This window comes from Monomorium pharaonis, chromosome 4 (genome assembly GCF_013373865.1).
Source record: "Monomorium pharaonis isolate MP-MQ-018 chromosome 4, ASM1337386v2, whole genome shotgun sequence".
NCBI lineage: Eukaryota > Metazoa > Arthropoda > Insecta > Hymenoptera > Formicidae > Monomorium > Monomorium pharaonis.
In genome coordinates this window covers 10,725,197-10,746,323 of record NC_050470.1, presented here as the reverse complement: position 1 = coordinate 10,746,323, position 21,127 = coordinate 10,725,197, and the positions used below count along the sequence as shown (strand labels likewise).

Genomic DNA, 21,127 nt, shown 5'->3' with positions numbered 1-21,127 from the left:
AAAATAGCACATTGTATGTACAAGTGTCAGCTATGTAAGCATTTACATAAGCGGAGACATGTCTCAGTTATTAAAAAAACACGTATTAATAAAATAAAATAAAAAGAAAAAACATATCAGGCTACGTCTCTGTGCACTAAGCGACCTCTCGATATTATCTGCATTGATAGTAAATTTGTTGCATATCCGTCAACTGAAAAGTAAAATTCTTTTGTAAATAGATAAGAAATATTTTCTATCGTCCCGAGGTGTATGTTACGGCGTACGAGGATCGAATTACGTAGGAACCGTAGTATGGAATCATGTCTAATGGGGTACAGGTCTCTATGCTGCACAGAATTGTATCAAACAGCCGCGCTACTTATTATACACCAAATTTTATAAAATATAAAAACTTGTCGTTGTACTGTTCGCGTATGCATATATTTATATGTATATATATTTCATTACATATGTAGAATTCAATCTAACGGATTCAATCTAACAAAGTGCGCAAGCATGATCGTGGCACACAATCATCAAGTCTTATCTCTAGAGATGTAACCGTCTTTTATCCTAATCAATGCGAAAACGTATTCAACAAACTGCTACGAGCTATTGCATGTGTAACATAGGAAACATCGTAAATTATAAGAATAAAGCTTGCGTAACTGCGATAGAAGAAGGGTATCGCATGGACCAGCCAAAGCGAATTGTAGTTTACGCCTTTCGATGCTAACTATTTCTGCGTCTACGTATGTACGTGTATGTGTACGTATCATTGACGCGAAGCAAATTAGCTCTAATCTATCCCCGTCGCTTCCGTAGCTCAAAAGCGACGGCTACGTCGCGTGGTACGTTGCCCTTCGCGTGAGCGCGTGTGACTATAGCGGTGCCTAGGTTCATCAGCTTTTCTTATGCTTCCGTTGCTTCCTAAGTTGCGACACATTGTCCCGAAAGAGAGTGGACAGAGCGGTGCGTGTGCTGCCCCACAGCTTGAAGCGTTTTGTTGCACATGTATAGCGGCGACGAATGATTAGAATGGAGTGAAAAGTGAGATTCGTAAAACATCAGGCTTGACACATTGAGCATACGCTCGCGCGTCTGCTTCAATTGCTGAGATTGCTTGAAGGCGGCGTCGGCCCCAACGGCCCCGTGTGTTGGTTGTAGTTGACTTGCTCTCGATATTGCGTTGGGTTGCCGCTGGAGGGACCGATTGAACCTGTACCTTCCTGCTGTTGCTGTTGCTGGCCACTGTTTAGCGCTAGCCGTTGCATTTGACGTATAACCGTAGCTGCATGATACGCTTGCTGCAATCACAATACAAGATAAAGATATTACTACAGCTAATAGGCAAAGACACATAGATAATTAATAGTGAGCTAATCATCGGCGATACCAACCTTCCATCTCGACTTGGCAAAGTTCTTTTTAAGTTGTTCGGATACAGTACCATGAATGTTTTTATTACTAGCCGCGTTGCCGGAAATCCTGAAAATATTAATGTTGTATTATATCATGCTCATGCTACAGATATAAATAGTTAGTAATATGTATTATATGTATATGCCAGGATTGAGAAAATTACTTTATAAAAATCTATCTCTGGGTCTAGTTACAGTTATAGTTTTCCTCTTTCAAAAAAAGTAACGAGTTATCGTTGCAAATCGTTATCGATTCGGGAAAATAACATGTCACAGTAAAACAAGTCGTTACTTTTCAATTTGTTTTCTGTTAATTTTTTGTAATGTTTAGACGTTGCTTTTGTATTTTAAATACAAGAATCTTACGTTTCACACTTTAATAAATTATTTTATCTATTATATTAAACTTATACACTGCATTATTTTATACATAATAATAAATCACAATTATTTTTAGAGGTTAAAACTAAAATATATTTAATATATAGTTATTTATTATTAATTAATAAAATTAATTATTAATTTAGTTATTTAATACATTAACTAATAATTTAGAATGAATTTATGTATGCATATCAGTTATATATTTATGTATATTAGTTCGCTTTCCAAAGTGTATATTAAAAAATAAATGTAAAAATATTTCTAAATAGAAGTGCAATAAAAAACACGATGCGTTATAACGTAATTTAAGGTCGTTATTACGAATGTGTTATTCGTATTTTGGTAAACTATTGTAAAACATTACAATAGTTACAGAGCACGTGATTATTCATTAACAAACACTAACATTAAATTATTAAATTCCTTAAACACAGACGGATGGACTAGTGCTCAAAATATGTATATCTATTCTTACTTAATATATATATATATATGTGTGTGTGTGTGTGTGTGTGTGTGTGTGTGTGTGTGTGTGTGTTATTTTAATCAAATATTATTTTAATCAAATCAGTTTCTGTAATATTTGTGCAACTTTAAGGTACGTAGATAAAATTAAAATTTACATTTAAAGATTCTCCTTTGCATACCTTTCCTGTTATACATTTGCAAAATAACTCGGCTATTGTAAAGTTTTACTACTATCTGCATTAATATGCAAATATGCAAAGTAAATTCTTTTAATAATTTTCATTCTCTGACGAGATTTAAAAAATTCTTACCAGGGATGTGCAAGAGCTTGTTTGCATGTGTAACGTTCCTCGACGTTGACGCACATCAGCTTTCCAATGAAATCCTTTGCAGAAGCGCTGATATCATCCCAGTATGGCGAGTCAAATTCAAATTCACCTACAATAATCTAATTAGCATTTTGCAAATAGACAAGTTTCGTTATAAATTCAACTAGACAGTCGCTTATCCAAAAAAATACATATATGTTTAAACATTTACGTGGAAGATAACAAGCAAATGCTTATTATCTTAAGCAAATGTTCTAAAATCTAAAAATTAAATTAAACATAAAACATAAAACATAAACGTAAAATTAACTAATATTATGCACTTTTATTTTTCCATAATGTAATTTTAGACTTCTTAATTTTATGTAACCTTTGCTTATTATCATTAATTAATATATCATACCGAATTTAATATGTACCTTAAAAATACAAAATTTCAAATTGATTTAATATTTTACGTATCCATTTAGTTTATTAAGCCTTTCACATGAGATTACCGACTCTAAAAGTAGCAACTAAACCGCATTAACACCGCATAACACAAGCTTATCGCGAGTGTGACCACTGCCTAAAAGTTCATTCCATTACCTCTCAGAATTTGTGCAAACAGATTGGCGTCATTTTCGTCGTAAAACGGAGGATATCCGCACAGCAAAATATACGAGATGACTCCTATACTCCACACATCAACCGCTTTGCCGTATGGTTTCTGCGCCAGAACCTCGGGTGCTGCGGATCATCGAAATAGCGCACGTTTGATCATCGGTGCTTGAAATCCGTCTGTTTTTCCTATTATTTCTCTCTCTCTCTCTCTCTCGGTCTCGTTAAAAACTCACCGACATATCCCGGCGTGCCACAAGCGGTTGCCATAATCCCAGAATCTTCCATTTTTGATAGGCCGAAATCGCTGATCATGATCTTGCTGTCCTCATCTGGACTGTAATACAGGAGATTCTCCGGTTTAAGATCTCTGTGAACGACACCCTGCTCGTGCATATAGTCCACCGCTTCGAGCACTTGTCTTATTAAACCGGACGCGTCCTTTTCTGTATACGAACCCTTCTCGACAATCCGATCGAATAACTCCCCTCCGGTGACCCTGATATAATTCGAAATAATTTTTAAAATCTCAGATATCTGCGACATTTTTATTATCAAAGAAGAATAGAAGAAATGCACATTATACTCACAACTCCATAACTAAGTAGACTTTGTGCTTGTCCTCGAATGTCTCCAGCAATTGAACGATATTAGGGTGGGTTAGCCTGAAATAACATCGTGTTTTCTTTTTCTAATTTAAAACTATTATGTATTACGTATACAGCGAGAATTGATTCGATGATTTTGAATATATGTCATATATTAGAATAATCTTCACTATATGATAAGTAAAATATAAGTCAATTTTGTTGAACTTTGTATCGTTTACTTTGTGCTGTTATACGTTTCTCTCTAAAGGAACGTAGAAGATAAAAACAAAAGTAAAAGACTGTTTATCAGAGAAAAAGAACATTTGGCTCTTTAATTTATATTATAGATATTTCATAAATTGTATGTATATGTATATATCTGGATTCTGAAAAATTAATATGTAAAAATAGCAATTTATGATAAAAATCTCTTGATCGTTAATATTGAAAACTTTTTGATTGGAAAAAGGAGTGCTTTTTTAATCAAATATCAAAAAATTGAAAAATAATTCCTTTTTTCCTTCAAGATATAATACAAAGCTGCGTACATCATTATTCAAAACATATGTAATCGAAATAATTTATACATAAATGTATTCGCTGTTATGACTGAAACCAGTTACAACTTATACATAATTATATATAATTAACAATCTTGAACTCGCAAAATAATAAAATGGCAATAAACTCATGTATACGGCAAATAACATTAAATAATAATGCAAAGTAGCTCAATGGTTAACTGCATACTAATAAAAAACATGCTTCAATATTTACTAAAGTTATATCTTATACTTGACACACAGATTGTTAATTAAATACAGACAATCACATTCATGTAGAGAGATAACTATTTACAAAGTATTCATCAATAGCAACAAAGCAGGATCTACCAAATATGTATGTACAAGGATGTACTAGGAGATAGAAGGGCTTGCCCATTAACTATATTGCAATGTCTTACGTAAATAAAAACGTCAACGCGGCAATTTAACGTCTAGCGTAGGCAAAATATAAGAAGAAATAGGTTGCTCTCTAAATCGCAATTATCTCGTAATGACTCTACGCAGCAACAATCTTTGACCAACTTAGTTTATCCCACATTGTTTTCTCGTGAAGCTCGAATATTTACTTCATTATCTCTTGTACATATTCCATGTTATATTACCTTGAGAAAATGTGTTCATTAAACAGCTAGCTCGTTAAGATACGAGCCTCTGTATGCAAAGTAATTGATCGAATCAGTCGCATATCGAGTCACTAAAGAAGACTAGAACAGCATCGTGTCGTATGAGTCAGCACGGTGGATTATGTGCGAGTTTTTTTCATAAACTGCAGAATGAGCGTGAAGTATTTTATGTTATTATATAAGGCGGTTTTTTCCCCGTAAAGCGACGCGGTTATCCTGATTTACACACAGTAATCTACTTATGACTCTCTCTCTCTCTCTCTCTCTCTTGTAAAATTTACAATAGAGACAATCTACTGTAATATGTAAATAAGCAGTAAAATGTAGCACCGTATAACATTCTTTATAGTGCCTGTGAATTCACACAATCATAGTAAGGTTTGTTATTTCCGCTTGTAATCTTATGTTAATAAAAAAAAAAGGATTCTTTCGATGTATCAAGCAGTTTTAATCAACGAGCAGAGAGCAAAACAAACACGATACGTTTTAAAGAACAAAAGAATCAAATACTTCAGCTTGCCATTCCTTCGATAAACAGCTAAACAAATACGAATGTCACATATGCTTTTTTTTAATTTGTTCTACATTTATTTGTCGTACGTGTAGACAAATAAATTTTGCATCAGTATTTCTTTTTCAAAATAATCGATCAATATTTACAAAACGTACATACATGATTATTTATAGAGATATTTTATTTTTTACGATATACCTTACGTCATTTCTCTAAAGAAAAGCGCGTTTTGTAATACATAAAATAACACAGTTTTGGATTGAAATCTAAGAAAATATCAGAATCTTATTCACCTTTTAATAGATACATATAAAGCTTTCTTCAGATATTTTATATTTTTGTATAACTTTATATCCTAAACAAATAAACAAAATTATACATTGCAAAACGTACAAACAAAATCTAAACATAAAAAAAGCATAATTAAAATAAATTTGAAATTTTCTGCATGCTTGCGAAATATGATAAGTGTTCCTTATAAATTGCGCTGTCGTCCCGTTTATTTATTCATACCATGAATAACATCTTATTATCGATTGTCATCATGTAAATTGTCATTTCATTCTGAATGAAATCTTTATTTAAATACTGATACTACAAAATGATTATCCCGAATCTTATCGGCGCAAGTCAGATTCTACTTTGTGATTAGAGTAGTATTATCTAACGGCTGTCGTCGAATTTATTTATTGCCAATTTACATCGCGTTCTTGCACTTGAAAAGTCGTTCACTTTTACGATGTGATTGTAAGCTCACACACAGAACTTGCATGTGCAGTTTGAATAAATAAAGTGTTCGCACATCCTGTTTTCTTTCGGGTTAATTTTGCACGAAGAAGAAAAATGCCACAGAGCGTTTTATTTCGTTATCCATTAACACGAGTAAAACCAGCGTTCTGACAGAAGCGCTTTGCAGCAACATTCATCTCTTCCGCGTAAAATTATCCCGAGAGACATAGAACATGCAAATCTTCTTTTATACATATTCACTGTGAATTCTCGTTTAGCGAAAGGTGGCAAGTACAAGGATACCAAAACTGTGTTCAACGCTACGTCGTGATGAACGTGCACAGATCGTGCACATTGTGTTTACTTATATGTAACAATACAAGATCTGAAATGTAGAGTTGGGTAGTAATTAGTGTTAAGAAGTTAACGGTTAAATAAGCTAAAAAGTTATTAACTTTTTAACTTAACTTAGTTAATCTTAAATAAGTTAATTTTTAACTTCAATTCTAGTTATTTTTAAAGCACAAAAATTTTTACTTATTCACTTTTTTCTAAGCTAAAAATTTACTTATATAAAATAAAAAATAAATTTCCACATAAAAACCATTTCTTTGTTATTTCGCATAAACTTAATTTATAAATAAAATATATTTATTTGATGATTCATATTAATTAACTGTCTTCAACAATCTAACTTTAAAAAATTATGGTATTCTAATTTAGTGTAAATAATGATTTTCAAAATTAACTTTCTAATTAACTGAAATTGAATTCGATCGTAGTGTAACTTTTTTATTTATGTAATTTATAACGTAACTAAATTAATTTGATAAGTCATTAACTTTAACTTAACTTAGTTGAAAAAGAAAACATTAGCTTACACATCCCAACCCTACTGAAATGTAAAAATGTATGGCATATCGTCGAGTGATATACGAAGAATATACTGAGAGCGGTATAGGTAGCTGGTGCCCATACTATGGGGCCCGCACTTACCATCTCTTTTCGCCACTACTATCCGACTTGAGTGATCCGTCACCACTCTGTGGTGTCGCACTTTCACTGAACCTACGAAGTATAATAAAAATACCATACACAATTACATAATATTACATCAGAAGCAGCTGATCGTTTGCGATTGCGCGAAAGGTTTTTCTGATTTTTATATTTTTTACCCATTTGGGAACTCCGTTCCCCCGGCGCGGCATGATGTGTAAGAGATGGATTTGTGTAATATATAAATTGATGTATAGTCACAAACACAGTGCGGCAGAGTTAGTATCGCGAAGGCAAAGTGGTAGCAGTATGAAAATAGATGTATCTTTACCTTCAACACACCTATTATCAATGTGTGCGATCGATGATATTGAATTTCCATATATGCATGCAGTATCTTTTTTTTCGTAAAATTTACAATATACACTGTTAAATATTAAAAAATCAAATTCAAACCGATATCTTAAATAATGCTTTATTTTTTTTAATTCCGTGTGTGTCAAAATTATTATTTTAACAAAACACACATATGGTTAAAAAGAAAAATTACAGCTAGTCGACGCATTTTGATTAAATTACTTTTCGAAAAATAACCATTCATGTTAACGTATACCTCTAATAAATAATAAATTAACTTTAAATTTCTTCAGTAGTGTTTGCCATTAAATATATAAAATTATCTAGATGAAGATATGGCTTTATTTAGAGTAAAAAGTATATTATTTATTGTATATAAGTCTTTCTTTTAATTATCTAAAGTAATGTAAACAACGATACTAAAGTATCTTTAATTTTAACCTCGAAGTTATCATTTGTCCCAGGAGAAGAAGTTTTCGAAGTGATAACAACATAAATTGTATAAATTAGAAAATAATAGTGTAATGTAAAAATTGCCACAAAACTATAATATTCGAAAACTTTTACAAGAAACTTTATCAGTCATTACAATGTAAATTATACATTTTTCTGTATTATTTAACTTTGATTTTTATTGGCGTATTAATCCAAATCAAAAGAGAAACATTTTTTTAATTGTTAGATTAAATTGTTTAAAAATCACCTGTTTTTAAAAATTGAACCCATATTTATACATAATTTAATTTTAAGAATTAAATTATGTATAAAAGATTTATACATAAAAACATAAATATATTGCTTTTAAATCCTAAATTGTTTTATACGATATTATGCTGAAATTATAAAGTGTTTACTAAAATTTTGAAAAAAAAATCCCTCAGTATCTGAATTGTCCAGATAAGATTACAGAATTTTTTAATGCTTTAAAGATTTGAAATAAATTTATTATATTATACATATGTACTTTATCAATGGTCCTTGATCATACAATCACAAAGAAAAGCCTTCTCCCAAGTTTTAAATATTAAATTTTAAAAGGTACTAAAAATAATACTATTATGTAACAATATATTGTAAAAATATGATATGTACCATATCTCTTCGCAATACAGAAATTTAACTCATCACAAGTACAGAATTTGAAAGATGATTAAATATACACGCCAATTTAAAACAAAAAATTCTATTGTTACTATGTCTTCTATTGTCACTATTTTTTTTTATTAAAAAAATCTGACACACGAGTCACACACGTAGGAGAACGTACGTGCTTGCAATATTTATTACTAATCAATTTCGTATATATTATTAAAAAAGTGACAGAACAATTTTGTCCAAAAAAACGAATTAAATTTCAATTTAAAAGTAAAATTTCAAAAAATTTCCTTGAACCATGATAAAGTTTCAAAAATCCACGATTTATTTCAGAAATAAAAAATTAATTTCCCAAAATTCCAAGATTTTCATTATTTTTACTAGTAGTACTCTAAATTAACTAGATTTTCAAAAATACAGTTTTATCTTTTATCTAAATATTTTAAAGAAATTTAAAATTAAATTATCTTTAGCTTATCTAAAATACAATTATATATAATTTATTTTATTTTTATCTAGATAATTTTAAATTACTTAAATGCAACACTCTTCTTTAAATTGTGCAACAGTATTAGTTCAGTTAAATCAATGACATTAAGTAGAAACAATAGTTATAAAAATGTTTAGTATAACTTAATTAATTAAAACAAATTTAGTATAACTTGACATTACGGATTTAACAGTGTAAAACTCCAATAAGGTTACTTATAACGTATAAGTATTCTTATACGTTATAATATTATAATAAAATATAAATTTTACGTCCATTATATTTAAAAGAAAACATCAACCTTGCCGTTATAATATATGTATGTTCCGTGGTTTCGCGTGTTGGTGCATTTAACATGATGTATAGAGCAAGTTTTCAGTTATAAAACTCCGAGCAATATACGTGTATGCGATGTACATGTATGACATATGTATGATGTAGCACCTTGTACTTCTGCAGTGCTGATCAATAAATGATAACGTAACGATACAGAATTCTTAAGCATCGATTTTTCTTTATAATTACTGTTAACTCTTTCAGCATGTCTCTCGATTTAGTTGATATGTAAGTCGCAGTAAAATAGAATAGGACAACAAAGAGCTCAATGCTAATAAACATCGACAAAGTACTACTTTAATACGTATCCAGTTAAAATTTTAAAAAATATATCGTATATGTATATATAATATATGTTCACAAGGCTAAAGGATTATGACAGAAGACTTCTGAGTCCACATTATGTGTGGAATATATATATATATATATATATATATGTGTGTTTAATAGCATTGAGATATAGCTTATATACGAGGCACATTATATTTGCATACAACATCAAAGATAATAGGACAGAGACGACAGCCATCAGAGCTCACTCCCAAAAATGCCATATCACAGCGCGCCTCGGAAGCAAAAAAAAAAGGGATCTCCGAGAGTATGTTATATGAGCTGAACTATAACACCATGGTAACATCGTATAAGTGAGAAAGCAAACAATGATCGGATAATTTGTAGATTATAGTGCTAGACTTTTCCCCATACGATCAGATATACTTGAACAGATATCGGACAATTTATGGCTCTCAAAATAATCCCAAGAAAATGAAAGTCGACATTTTCAATATTACCTTTTAGCGTTAATGCGATGCCATGGTATATGAAAATCTGATATATTTAAAGCTATAAAAAGAGATGTAATACTCAAAGAATAATGATTCTTACAAGATGAGGAAGAATGTTTGTTAAAGAAAAGCATGCGTATAGGTATATGTATATCGAAGTCGATTCGAGCGATAATAGAACTGGTACTTAAATTACTCAATTAATACCAAATATCTAAATATCAAGGGGCAACTATATATACCACAAACAAGGAGTTTACTGGTAAATAAAAAAAATTTATCTACCGAAAATACATGTGTCCCAGCTCTCGCTTTGCACCCTACCTTCGCAAAACTTTAATTTCGTTTTCTAACGAATCTTCCTTGCCCTTTAGTGCCTTCTTGTCGATGATCTTTACGGCAAACATTTGGCCTGGCTTCTCTTTACTCTCCGCCAGCCTCACTTCAGAGAATGCACCCCTAAATAAAACAAAATACGATATTAGAGAACAATCAATCAAAAGTCATTAAAGAACAATCAGTCAAATTTATTTTACAATCAGTGACTATACATATGTATATTTTTTAGTATTAATTATTTATGGAATTAATATTAAACATGTTTCCTTTCTATATATTAGATAATTACTAGTTATAACCAGTTATAAACTGGCCTTCAGACACATGTACAAAAAATAAACAATTCTGACACAAAAATATGAAATAATAGACGTCTAAGCATTATAACATGTATTTTGAAATATACATAAAAAATACATATTATCCAGATATATATATATATATGTATCTCTCTAAAAATAAAAAATTATTTTATATTTTCTAGTTATTTTTTTAAGTAAATAAATTCCAGAAATATAAATAAATAAAGTACCATTTTAATTTCAACATGTCATATAACAAAATATTTTTAAAAATTATACACAAATACTTTTTTTTCAAAGCTAAAGAACAAATTCTTACAATAAATATATTGTTATACCATTAATACTAATAATATATTTGATTTCTTTATTCACATTATTTAGTAATTTAATTTTTAATTTATAATTACACACAAATGTATTATTTTATAAGGTCAATATATTCGTCTAAAAAATTACGAAAATTATACAAGAATGTTCAATATGAAATCATATTAGTTTATTAGATACTCGATATTCGCAATCAATTAAAAATATTCGTTATGTCGCAATGCGTTGAAAAACCGTTACATAAACAAATGGACGAATAGCATCGATAGATTTAATTATAGAAATATATGTCAAGAACTCTCGCAATCTAAACATTTTTTTGAAAAAAGCAGATAACGTTCATGTACAAAGCACGGAGGAAAAATGTTTACGATATTCAGCGCACTTGTCCGAGCTAATCCCAATCTAGTCAACAATCGTTAAGTTCAGTCGACAAGTACTGCAACGGGATTAAATTACAGTCGACGGCTGTAATTTGCAGCTTTTAGCTAAAAGGTAGATCAGAAAAAACAAAAAAGTAAAGTAAGATTATGAAAAACAGGGATGTGTAATAATTATACGTTGACATATTCAAGTTTTCGTCATGTAGAAGCTTTTAAGAGCTCGTAAATCCGATGTAACACTAAGATAGAATTTCCAGCTGATAATGTTTAAGAAAGCAATTTCAAAGAGCCGTTACGCGGACGCATATACATTAGATTTTAATGCGATTTAATGCATACTAAGTGACGTTCGAAAACGAGCATCCTTTACGCGCAATGTCGCGCGAAAGGAAAAAAGAAAACCCACGCAAAAGTCGTTGCTCGCTCAGGATATTCTGATGAAAAATGATCCGCGATTTCGACTCACAAGAGAGAAAGTTGTATCGCATTATAACATTGTGCGTCGACAAGAAGGAAAAATAAGATTAAACTCCGAATATTTCTATATGTATCTACTTAACATGCCGGACGCTTCGTCGTCGTTTATATGTAAAAAAGAAACTAGAGGAGACGACGGAGACGCATGTCGAAGGCCACGTCTCTATTGTAGAATGACCAAAAAAAGGTAGATACCGGATGCCTTTTCAATCGCCTGTGCCTGTTCCTCGGTCAATTCGTGATCGGTATTTTCTCATTGAAAACAACGAAAAAACAGATCAATTTTTCTAGTTTCTAACTTTTATAAGTATTTCTGTAATATAGCATTAGATAAAAATTTTATTTAAAAATAAGAGCGTACAAAGTCTCAAACTAAAAAATAAGATTTTCTCCTTTATCCTTTTTCTTCACAAAGATCACTGTTAAATGTTAAATAATCAAAGGCCGATGGATAAAAGGAATCGATTTTAACCGCCGAAACGGCAAATAAAAATAGTATGTAATTTAATTCTGACCTCAAAAAAATTTTAATTTATCGGAAAAGTAATTTAAAATCAGCATATAAAATAATTATTAAAGTTATATAAGAAGCTATTATTATGAGTATATTAATGTAAAATATATAAATAATATTAAGTAAAATTTGTTCAATATTAATAAGTAAAGAAGGCTTTATTCAGTTAAAGCGATGCTTAATTTTTAAAAGACCAATAAAGTTCCTTTTGGGACTCTGAATAAATCTGAAAATTCTGGGTAACATGTATGTTATATCTACGTACAAAATTTTAATCATTAAAAATGTCATTATTTTTATTAAAAAATGCCGATTTTCTAAAAACTAAAAATATTTTGTGTATGAATCAATTTCAATAGTGTTATATAATAATCTACACACAATGAAATACTTTAAAAGAAAGTCCTTGAAAGATATAATGAACAACTTGCTCTTAACTGAGCTGCTTAAGTGCACTAGTCAAGATATAAAATAATTACAATCAATAATGTCTTTGTCTTTAAATATTTTTTTAATTTTTTAAAATTAAGTAGAACATAAATTATTATTTTACTGAAAAAGAAACCACAAATTAGTATGTAAAAATAAAAAGTAATTTACATTAGATATTTATTAGGTTCATATGCAAATTTTAATACTTTCTCGATAAATTAAAATTTTTTTGAAGGTCAGAATCATTGTCAATTTAAAATGTACAAAAAATATATTTTTTATTTGCTTTATTGTTATCAGAATTGATCTATTTTACCCATTGTCTTTTAAAAATCCTTTAAATTCCTTGAGTAAAAGTACTTATAAAAGTTTGTTATTTTTAAATTTCATGTATTGAAATTCATTATCATTATATTTATTGTATAACGTGTGTATGCACCTAAATAATAAACTATTGATACAATTTAAGTCAGATTTAATACATGTTAAAGTTAAATAAGTTTAACCTAGATTTTAATTAAATTAATTCATTATTTTAGTTAAATTAACTCATTGTTTGAGTTAAAATAAGTCATTATTTAGGTTTCAATTAATTGAAGTAATAGCCACTTATATGCAGTGTGTTGCGTTTTGGTAACTTAAAATTATCTAGATAAAAAAATATCAAAAATTATATACATTCAATAAAACATAAAATAAAAATAGTATAATTTTGAATGCATTTAGATAAAAAAAGTATAGCTTTATATAAATAATTTTTTAATGATGTTTAAACTGATATGTATTATCTAACTGTTAAGCAAAACAATTTAGGAGATAAAAATAAAATATTTATATATATTTTATTTGTAAAAAATTACAAATAAATGTACAGATAGTGTAAGGTAAAATCAATAAAAATAAGTATTTATTAAATCCAATAAAGAGAGATATCAATTGTAAATTGTTAGCGAAGAAATAAAAATAAGAAAATTAAAAGAAGATTGTACAAATCAATAAAGATAAATGTACAGTATTAATGTAAAAATATAGGCATAGGAAATAGATAGCACTAGATTTAAATAAATAAATAAATGGCTGAATGTAATGGAAAATTTAGTAAACCAAGTTCACTTTGTAAATGCTAACGATAATAAATGTAGTCATATTTTTCTTAAAAAATAAGAATTTTTTAATGACTTAATCTAACAAAAAATATTCTTCTTTAGATTTAATATACAAATAAAGATTATTTGTATATACAAATAAAGATTAAGTTAAAAAATACATAATTTATATACATTACAATGACTAACAAAATTTCTTGTAGTTTTCGATAGTTTTGGGGAAATTTTTATTGCACTATTTTCCGATCTGTACATTCTGGATTGCGTTTCAATATATACTACTAGTAATAAAAATCTAGAATTTATATTACGTATGGTATGAATTTTCAATATCAATATGTATTTAGAAATGCAATCTTGTTGTTATCATTTTGAAAAATTCTCCTGGTAAGATAAAATGGTTGTGGAGATTAAAACTAAGAACAATATGGTTATTGTTTATTAATTTAGATAATTTGAAAAAAAAAGATAAAGATAATATGCATTCTAGTAGTCTAGATAAAGATAAAAATATGATAAATTTCTTTTTATTTAGATAATTAGTTAGATAATTACAGATAATGACAAAAACTGTTTATAAAAATGATTAAACTTAGCCCAAATTGTATACAATTTAATATTGAATTTAACAATGCTCAAATATGGCGAGAAATATGCGCTTTTCACTTTGGATCGTTAAGTCGATTTTAAAAAAAAGGTACTACTAAAATCTGACATTTTTATTCAGGAATCTATTCCCGAAGTGATCGAGAGCTGCGGTTAGAGGAACACGCGGTGGCCTGTGGGGACATCCTGTATACATGTCCGTCATACGAATTTCGTTGGATTTGGGACAGACAGGAGATCATCCTGGGAGATCGCGCCGAGAGATGCATGCTCATATCGTGACGATTTCTGCGATTGAAAAGAATAAACGGATGTCAAGTGAGAAGCGATGCATGCGCGCAGAAACGAGAAAGAATAATCCCGTACAGTACAAAAGAATTGCGGTAATATTGTAGAAATATTTCATCGCAAAGGTGGCGACATTGCAAACACGTTGCGAAATGTTGCTGCATTATTGTAATAATGGTAGAATGTTTGTGTTTAAAATTATTGCAATATTGCAGCAATATTATAATATAATAAATTTTGAAATTTCTAACAATATTTCAGGTGCCATCACATTAACACATTTGCGTACATAATAACTTCCAAAAATATCATATATCCCTGAATTAATTTTTATACAAGAATCAACAATTTTACCATCAATATTTTCTATATTATTTACTTTGGCTTTTAAAGTCAATTTTGAGACTCGTCTCTCCAAGGAATCATTTCATTAAAATTTTGATAAAAAATTGCTGTCCTTTATTCTAATAGACTTGACAAAAAAGCTTATAGAGTCAAAGCTGGATATTGCTCGCTAGTTATGTATTTTATTCTAAAAATATTTTCTATACAAACGTTTCGCTACATTGATTTCGGCCATCCTCAGTGTACAGCCTCACGTAATTTCTTTTATTCAATTTAATACATAATTAGGCAGTCAATCCTTGCAAGCGTGATGTTTCATTGAACATTGTTATTGTTTGTCGTTATTGCCTTCTCATTTTCAAATATAACTAACAAGAATGTGAAAGATAAAAATTAGAGTCAACACTTTTAATTGTATCATTAATAACCATAAAATTAGTCATCAATACCTATTATGTTGAAATGGCTTAAAAGGTAACACCACTCTTGAAGCCCTAAAATGATTACCTAAGTTCGGGAATTTTTTGTGGACAAATGAATAGCTTTATTAAAAAAACAAATATAAACCATTTTATTATATATATATTAAATTATTTTAAAAATTTCGTACTTATTTATAATTGTTTAAAATAGCGACATACTGGCACACTTCCACAAACGCACGTTTTCCAATTTGCGTGCAACACTGTTATTCTTACAATTTTTATCTGATTGACTTAAAATTTTAACATAATCTTCTATTCATCACACAACAAAGTAGGATTTTTGCGAAACATTAAAAACTTTTTCCAATACGATTTGTTTATCTAATTTTCGACCATAAAAATGTATTTTTTCCTCAAAATAGCTGCCATTAAAAAAAAAGATATTTTTTTAAAACGTACTTTCTAAGTTCACTCAATATAAAAAATAAGAGTTTTACAACAGAAATAAGAATTTCTGTTCTAGGGTAAACCATCTTAGAGAAATGCACGCAAAATGATGTCTTCAAAAAAAGTGCGTTTACAGAAATGTGCCAGTACGCCGCTATTTTAAATAATTATAAATAAATAAAATTTTTTTAAAATAATTTAATATGTTTATAATAAAATAGTTTATATTTGTTTTTTAAATAAAGCTATTCATTTGCTCACAAAAAATTCCCGAATTTAAGTAATCATTTTAGGATCTCAAGGATAGTGTTATAAGTTCGTCATATGAGCATGTAACTCTCCCCTCAACTAATGCACCGTTCAATATTAAAATTTTCGATTAATTTATAGGTAGTTACTCGATCACTAATTTAAAAGAAATTTAGATAAAAAACAATTTAAAACTAATTATAAACTAATACTATAAACTAATAAATTAAATAAAATTGAATAAAAATATTAGTCAACAGGATAAAAAAATAAATAAATCATAAGTTAAAAATTAAATAATCAATAATAACTTATAAATATTTATAAATATTATAAAAACAATAAACTAGTCAGTTAAATAAAAATATATAAATATTAGATTAGAATCAATAAATAAATAAATTATAAGTCAATAATTAAATAAAAAAACATGCATCAATTTTATTCTATTCTTTTATTCTATCTTTTGTTGAATTTTTAATTACAAGAAGTAAATCCTCCATTGCGTCCATCTGGTGGCAATGACAAGTAGATAGAGGATATCTTTTACAATATTTTTAAAACGTTGCTATAACATTGTTAAATAACATATATTGCAAAAAGAATCTATGCAAATTACAATATGTAATGTTGCAACGTTGCATCAATGTTAGGTAAAATTTTTAAATTCTTCAATAGATTAATTGGATTGTGCGCAAATGCAACTTTGATCTATAAAAGCATTGACAGGATATTTATTTAAATTTTGTAAAAAAAATTACCTGCAAATTTCCAGGAAGGAGTTTCCAGGAATTTTATTGCAGGTATAAAAGTAAAAAGTCTTTATGCTGTAAAATATTTTATTATACTTTTTAGTGTTCTCTATAACTACACAATTGCAAAAAAGTCACAAGTTTTGAATATTTTTTTTATTTGAGAACATATTAAAAAGAAATATAAACTAAATATACAACGATCTGTCTGCAATACATAAATTCACCGAAAGTACAAAATTCGAAAGGTGATTAAACACATAATGCCAACTTTGAAACGATATATTGTCCTCTGCTGCGACTTATCTTTTAATAAAAACTCTTGAGTCATACGAGACGAAAGTATACATGCCATATTTATTGCTAATCGATTTCTACGTTATTAAAAAAAGCTCAAAAGAAGAATGTTGTCAGAAAAAGGGAGAATTAAAATTTGAAAGTGAAATTTCAAAAATTTCCCTCGAGTACCAATAAAATCCATGATTTTCAAGGATAAAAAACAAATTCCAGGGTTTTCCCGGGTTTTTTCCGAGCAATATCACTCTAAATTGATCAATCGATAAATAAATAAAAAAAAGAGAGAACTTTGTGCCTGTTGCTCCAAGCTTCAGCGCTACATGGAATATCACATGTGAACTTTAAACGATCCTCATTTTTGCCGAACGCGTTTCCCGCGATCGTACAAGCTTGCAGATTAGAACCGGTCTCCCTTCCTCCCTTTCCCCTCCCTCACCCCGTCCCTGGCGTCCCGGTATCATTTTGCGTAGTTCTTTTTTTTTTTTATACCTCGATACGGAAAATCGTCCGATTGCACCCGCGGTTTGCGGCGTTACAAAAAATAGTATAACGCGTATCAATAACACATTCCTCCGTCCCGCCGTTCGGTATATCGGCCGTTACGTAACATTTCTCACGGGCAATCTGTTACACGCGCGAATCGGGATGTCAACGCATATGCGACGCGTGGCGGGCGCGAAAGTGCTTAAGGCTCACGCTTTAATCGATCTCGCGCCACGAGATATAACGCGCAGATATAGCGTATCGTCTTATCGCGCGGCGACACGCTATTACGGTTGCGACGATTGAACGAGTTGCGGATGAAAAGAAAGGGAAAGGGGGGGCAAAAAAAAGGTTGGAAGTAAAGCGGCCTGGCATTATGTAACCTGCTTGATCCTCTCGTCGACGCGCGAGACGCGGGCGACGAGAGCTTATCGTAAATACACACGTACACACGCATTGGTGAATGGAGATACCCGTTATCGGGGAGGGAGAGGAGAGGGGGGGAAGGAGGGGGAGAGTCAGCGAGTAGGAAAATAAAAATCGCGTGCCTGTTCGTCGTAAATGTTAAACATACGCCCCTCTCGCGGCCGGCTCCGGACGCGGATTCCCGTAATGACCCCTCGTGTCTTCCGTCGCGAATGAAACGCGAAGGAATCTGAGATCTGTCGCGAGGCCCGTCATTTTAGCTTTGTCCTCTCGTGAGCGGGTAAATAGCGATTAAGCCGCGGAAATTGGATATCCGTCAAGGCACTGTATCAAATTAATCCGAGGAAGGACTTCTTTTTTTTTTTCCTCTCCGTCCGTCTAAATTCCCCGCCCGTAACCGTTGAACGGGACGAGACGCGGGAGCGATATGATCGGCCCTCGATGATTAAATTCCCGCTAAAAGTACACCCTCCCCTCCCCCTATCCCCCCACCCGCCCCTCTCGCCATTCAACCGTTTACTACAAAAGAGAAACATGTGTTAGAGGGGCGCGCTCCCCTGCCGCGTCGGACGGTTCGGGGGCAGCGACTTACGTTCCCAGCAGGTCCTTCAGGATGTACTTGTCCTCGACGGAGGGCGATCGGTCGTCCTTGCCGTCCTTCTTGATCTTCTTGTTCTCCTTCTTCCCGAAGAGCGGCATCTTGTTGCAGCTTCTCGCCGCGTACGACACACAGTTTCGTAATAAATCTTATATCTCCGCGTATATCACAGACGCGGGCACACGCACTGTATCGCCGGGGGGAGGGGAGGAAAGGGGAAAGGGGGGAGGAGATGTCTCAGGTTCACCACCACCCGCGGTGGTGAGGCAGCTCACATTCGCGTGGCCCCTCACTGTTCTTCGTCGTCGTCGTCGTCGTCCTCGTCCGGGCGCGCGCGACCGACTACTACTACTACTACTACTGCTACTACTACTACTCCTTCTCCGACCGATCGAGATCGGGACGGATCGCGACTCGTCGTCGTCCTCCGGCGCACTGGGAGGAATTACTGTCGCCGCCGCCGTCCTCGCGGTCCTCGCCGTCGTCGTCGTCGTTGTCGTCGTCGTCGCCGCCACTGCCACCGCCACCGCCGCCACCGCCGTGTCGCCCGCGTCAGACGCCCCGCCGAATCGTCGTCATTCTCCGGACGACCGGGGAGGGCGGCGATCGTGAACCCGCGACCTTTCGGCCGCCTCGCGGCGGCGAAGGATTATCGCCCGCCGCTCCGCCCGCCGAGAGCGGTTCACCTCGCGCGTTATCGTCGCAGCCTCCCTTCGTCGCGTTCCCCGGCTGCTCGGCAGCAAGACAGCGGTCACCGTGGCGCGCGTAGCCTCCTTATCGCGTTGCCACTGCCACCGCGTAGTAGCGATCCTCGTCGCGTCCACGCACGGGTCCCCGAAACGCGTGGGTCATAATGTCAGCGGCACACTCTCGCGGCGCACCGCTGCGACGATGACTGAGTGCGCATCCGATCCGCGCGGTGAAAATAAAACTGACTGAAACTGCTACGATAAGGGAATCCGATCGGTATGGGCGAGGGTGACAGCTGAGCCCTGACACACGGTGACAGCGCACTCTCACTCACTCACTCACTCTCTCTCTCTCTTTCTCTCTTCTTTCTCTCTTCTTTCTTTCTTTCTTTCTCTCTCTCTCTCTCTCTCTCTCTCTCTCTCTCTCTCTCTCTCTTTCTCTCTTTCTCTTTCTCGTTCTCACTCGGCCAGCCGTCAGTTCGTGCGACGTCGATCTGACGTCACGCGCGTCAGGGTCGCCAATTGTGGCGCCATCTACCGCTTCGAACGATTTCACTTCGTTCGCGAGAAAAAAAAGAGCCGACGGTAGAATAGATACTTTGATAAAAGTTTACAATATATGGTGTACATTTTTATTTGTTAGATTAGAAATATTAATCATTTACAATAATTAACAATGCGCGAATATTTAGATGCGCGAAACAAATACTCCGAATATTTCTCTGCATGGCTATGTTCTCCGAAATTCACTGTCAGTACTAAAAATCTATAGTTTATGTAATGTGTACTATAGATTTTAAAGGCGATTTTTGGCGATCGTTTGATACATGTACCAAAGCGTACTAAACTGTACCAAAACCAATGAGATATAAGTAAACTTTTATCTTATTGGTACAGTTTGGTACATGTTCCAAACAATCGCCAAAAATCGCCTTTAGGCAATAAATTTCGGAACGCAGCTTCTATGCAACTTTAAACGACGATAAAGGCAGTAGCATAGATCAAAGGAAAAAATATTTTTATTTGTATATAAAAAATCGAGTAAGAAATTAATAAAAATTATAAAGAATTACATAAAAAATTTCTAAAAAAGGAATTTTGCCTGGGCAGGTACTATTTTACCGACAATTGTGTTTTTTAGGGCCATCACACACGAAATGACATAATTTAAGCTGCATAAGCATAGCATAAAGGCCTCCGCACACACTTTTGCATAACGCATAACATAAATGCATAAGAAATTCGATTGGTTAAATTTCTTATGCACTTTGCTTATGGACCAATCAATTTACTTATATACATACGTTATGCGTTATGCAAAAGTGTGTGCGGGGGTCTTAGCCCGAATCTACAATAAGTGTAGTAAGCCTTATG

At 32.3% G+C, this 21,127-nt stretch overlaps 1 protein-coding gene across 2 annotated transcripts; it reads right to left on the bottom strand.

Annotated features, from left to right (window-relative positions):
• Window positions 1–941: 941 nt before the first annotated feature.
• On the bottom strand, window positions 942–20,113 carry LOC105828833 (calcium/calmodulin-dependent protein kinase type 1). Of its 2 annotated transcripts, XM_036286406.1 has the most exons (9): window positions 19,059–20,113; window positions 10,590–10,724; window positions 7,203–7,274; window positions 3,775–3,849; window positions 3,421–3,683; window positions 3,173–3,313; window positions 2,567–2,693; window positions 1,383–1,470; window positions 942–1,289 (listed from the first exon to the last, which is right to left on the bottom strand). In XM_036286406.1, the coding sequence occupies exons 1-9, from the start codon at window positions 19,163–19,165 to the stop codon at window positions 1,089–1,091; spliced, it is 1,209 nt and encodes a 402-aa protein (XP_036142299.1). In that variant the 5' UTR covers window positions 19,166–20,113; the 3' UTR covers window positions 942–1,088. The 2 variants fall into 2 exon arrangements, with proteins under 2 accessions (XP_036142299.1, XP_036142300.1); XM_036286407.1 differs by lacking the exon at window positions 7,203–7,274 and having other exon boundaries at window positions 19,059–20,112.
• Between the last annotated feature and the right edge of the window lie 1,014 nt (window positions 20,114–21,127).

What these genes read in the sequence shown, in the direction of transcription:
- LOC105828833 (XM_036286406.1), bottom strand. Translation starts at nt 19,165, where the DNA reads ATGCCGCTCTTCGGGAAGAAGGAGAACAAGAAGATCAAGAAGGACGGC. An exon ending in CAAGCTCTTGCACATCCCTG is followed by an intron (nt 1,471 to 2,566) that starts GTAAGAATTTTT and finishes TAATATTTTCAG; the next exon opens with GATTTCCGGCAACGCGGCTA. An exon ending in TTGCCAAGTCGAGATGGAAG is followed by an intron (nt 1,290 to 1,382) that starts GTTGGTATCGCC and finishes TTGTGATTGCAG; the next exon opens with CAAGCGTATCATGCAGCTAC.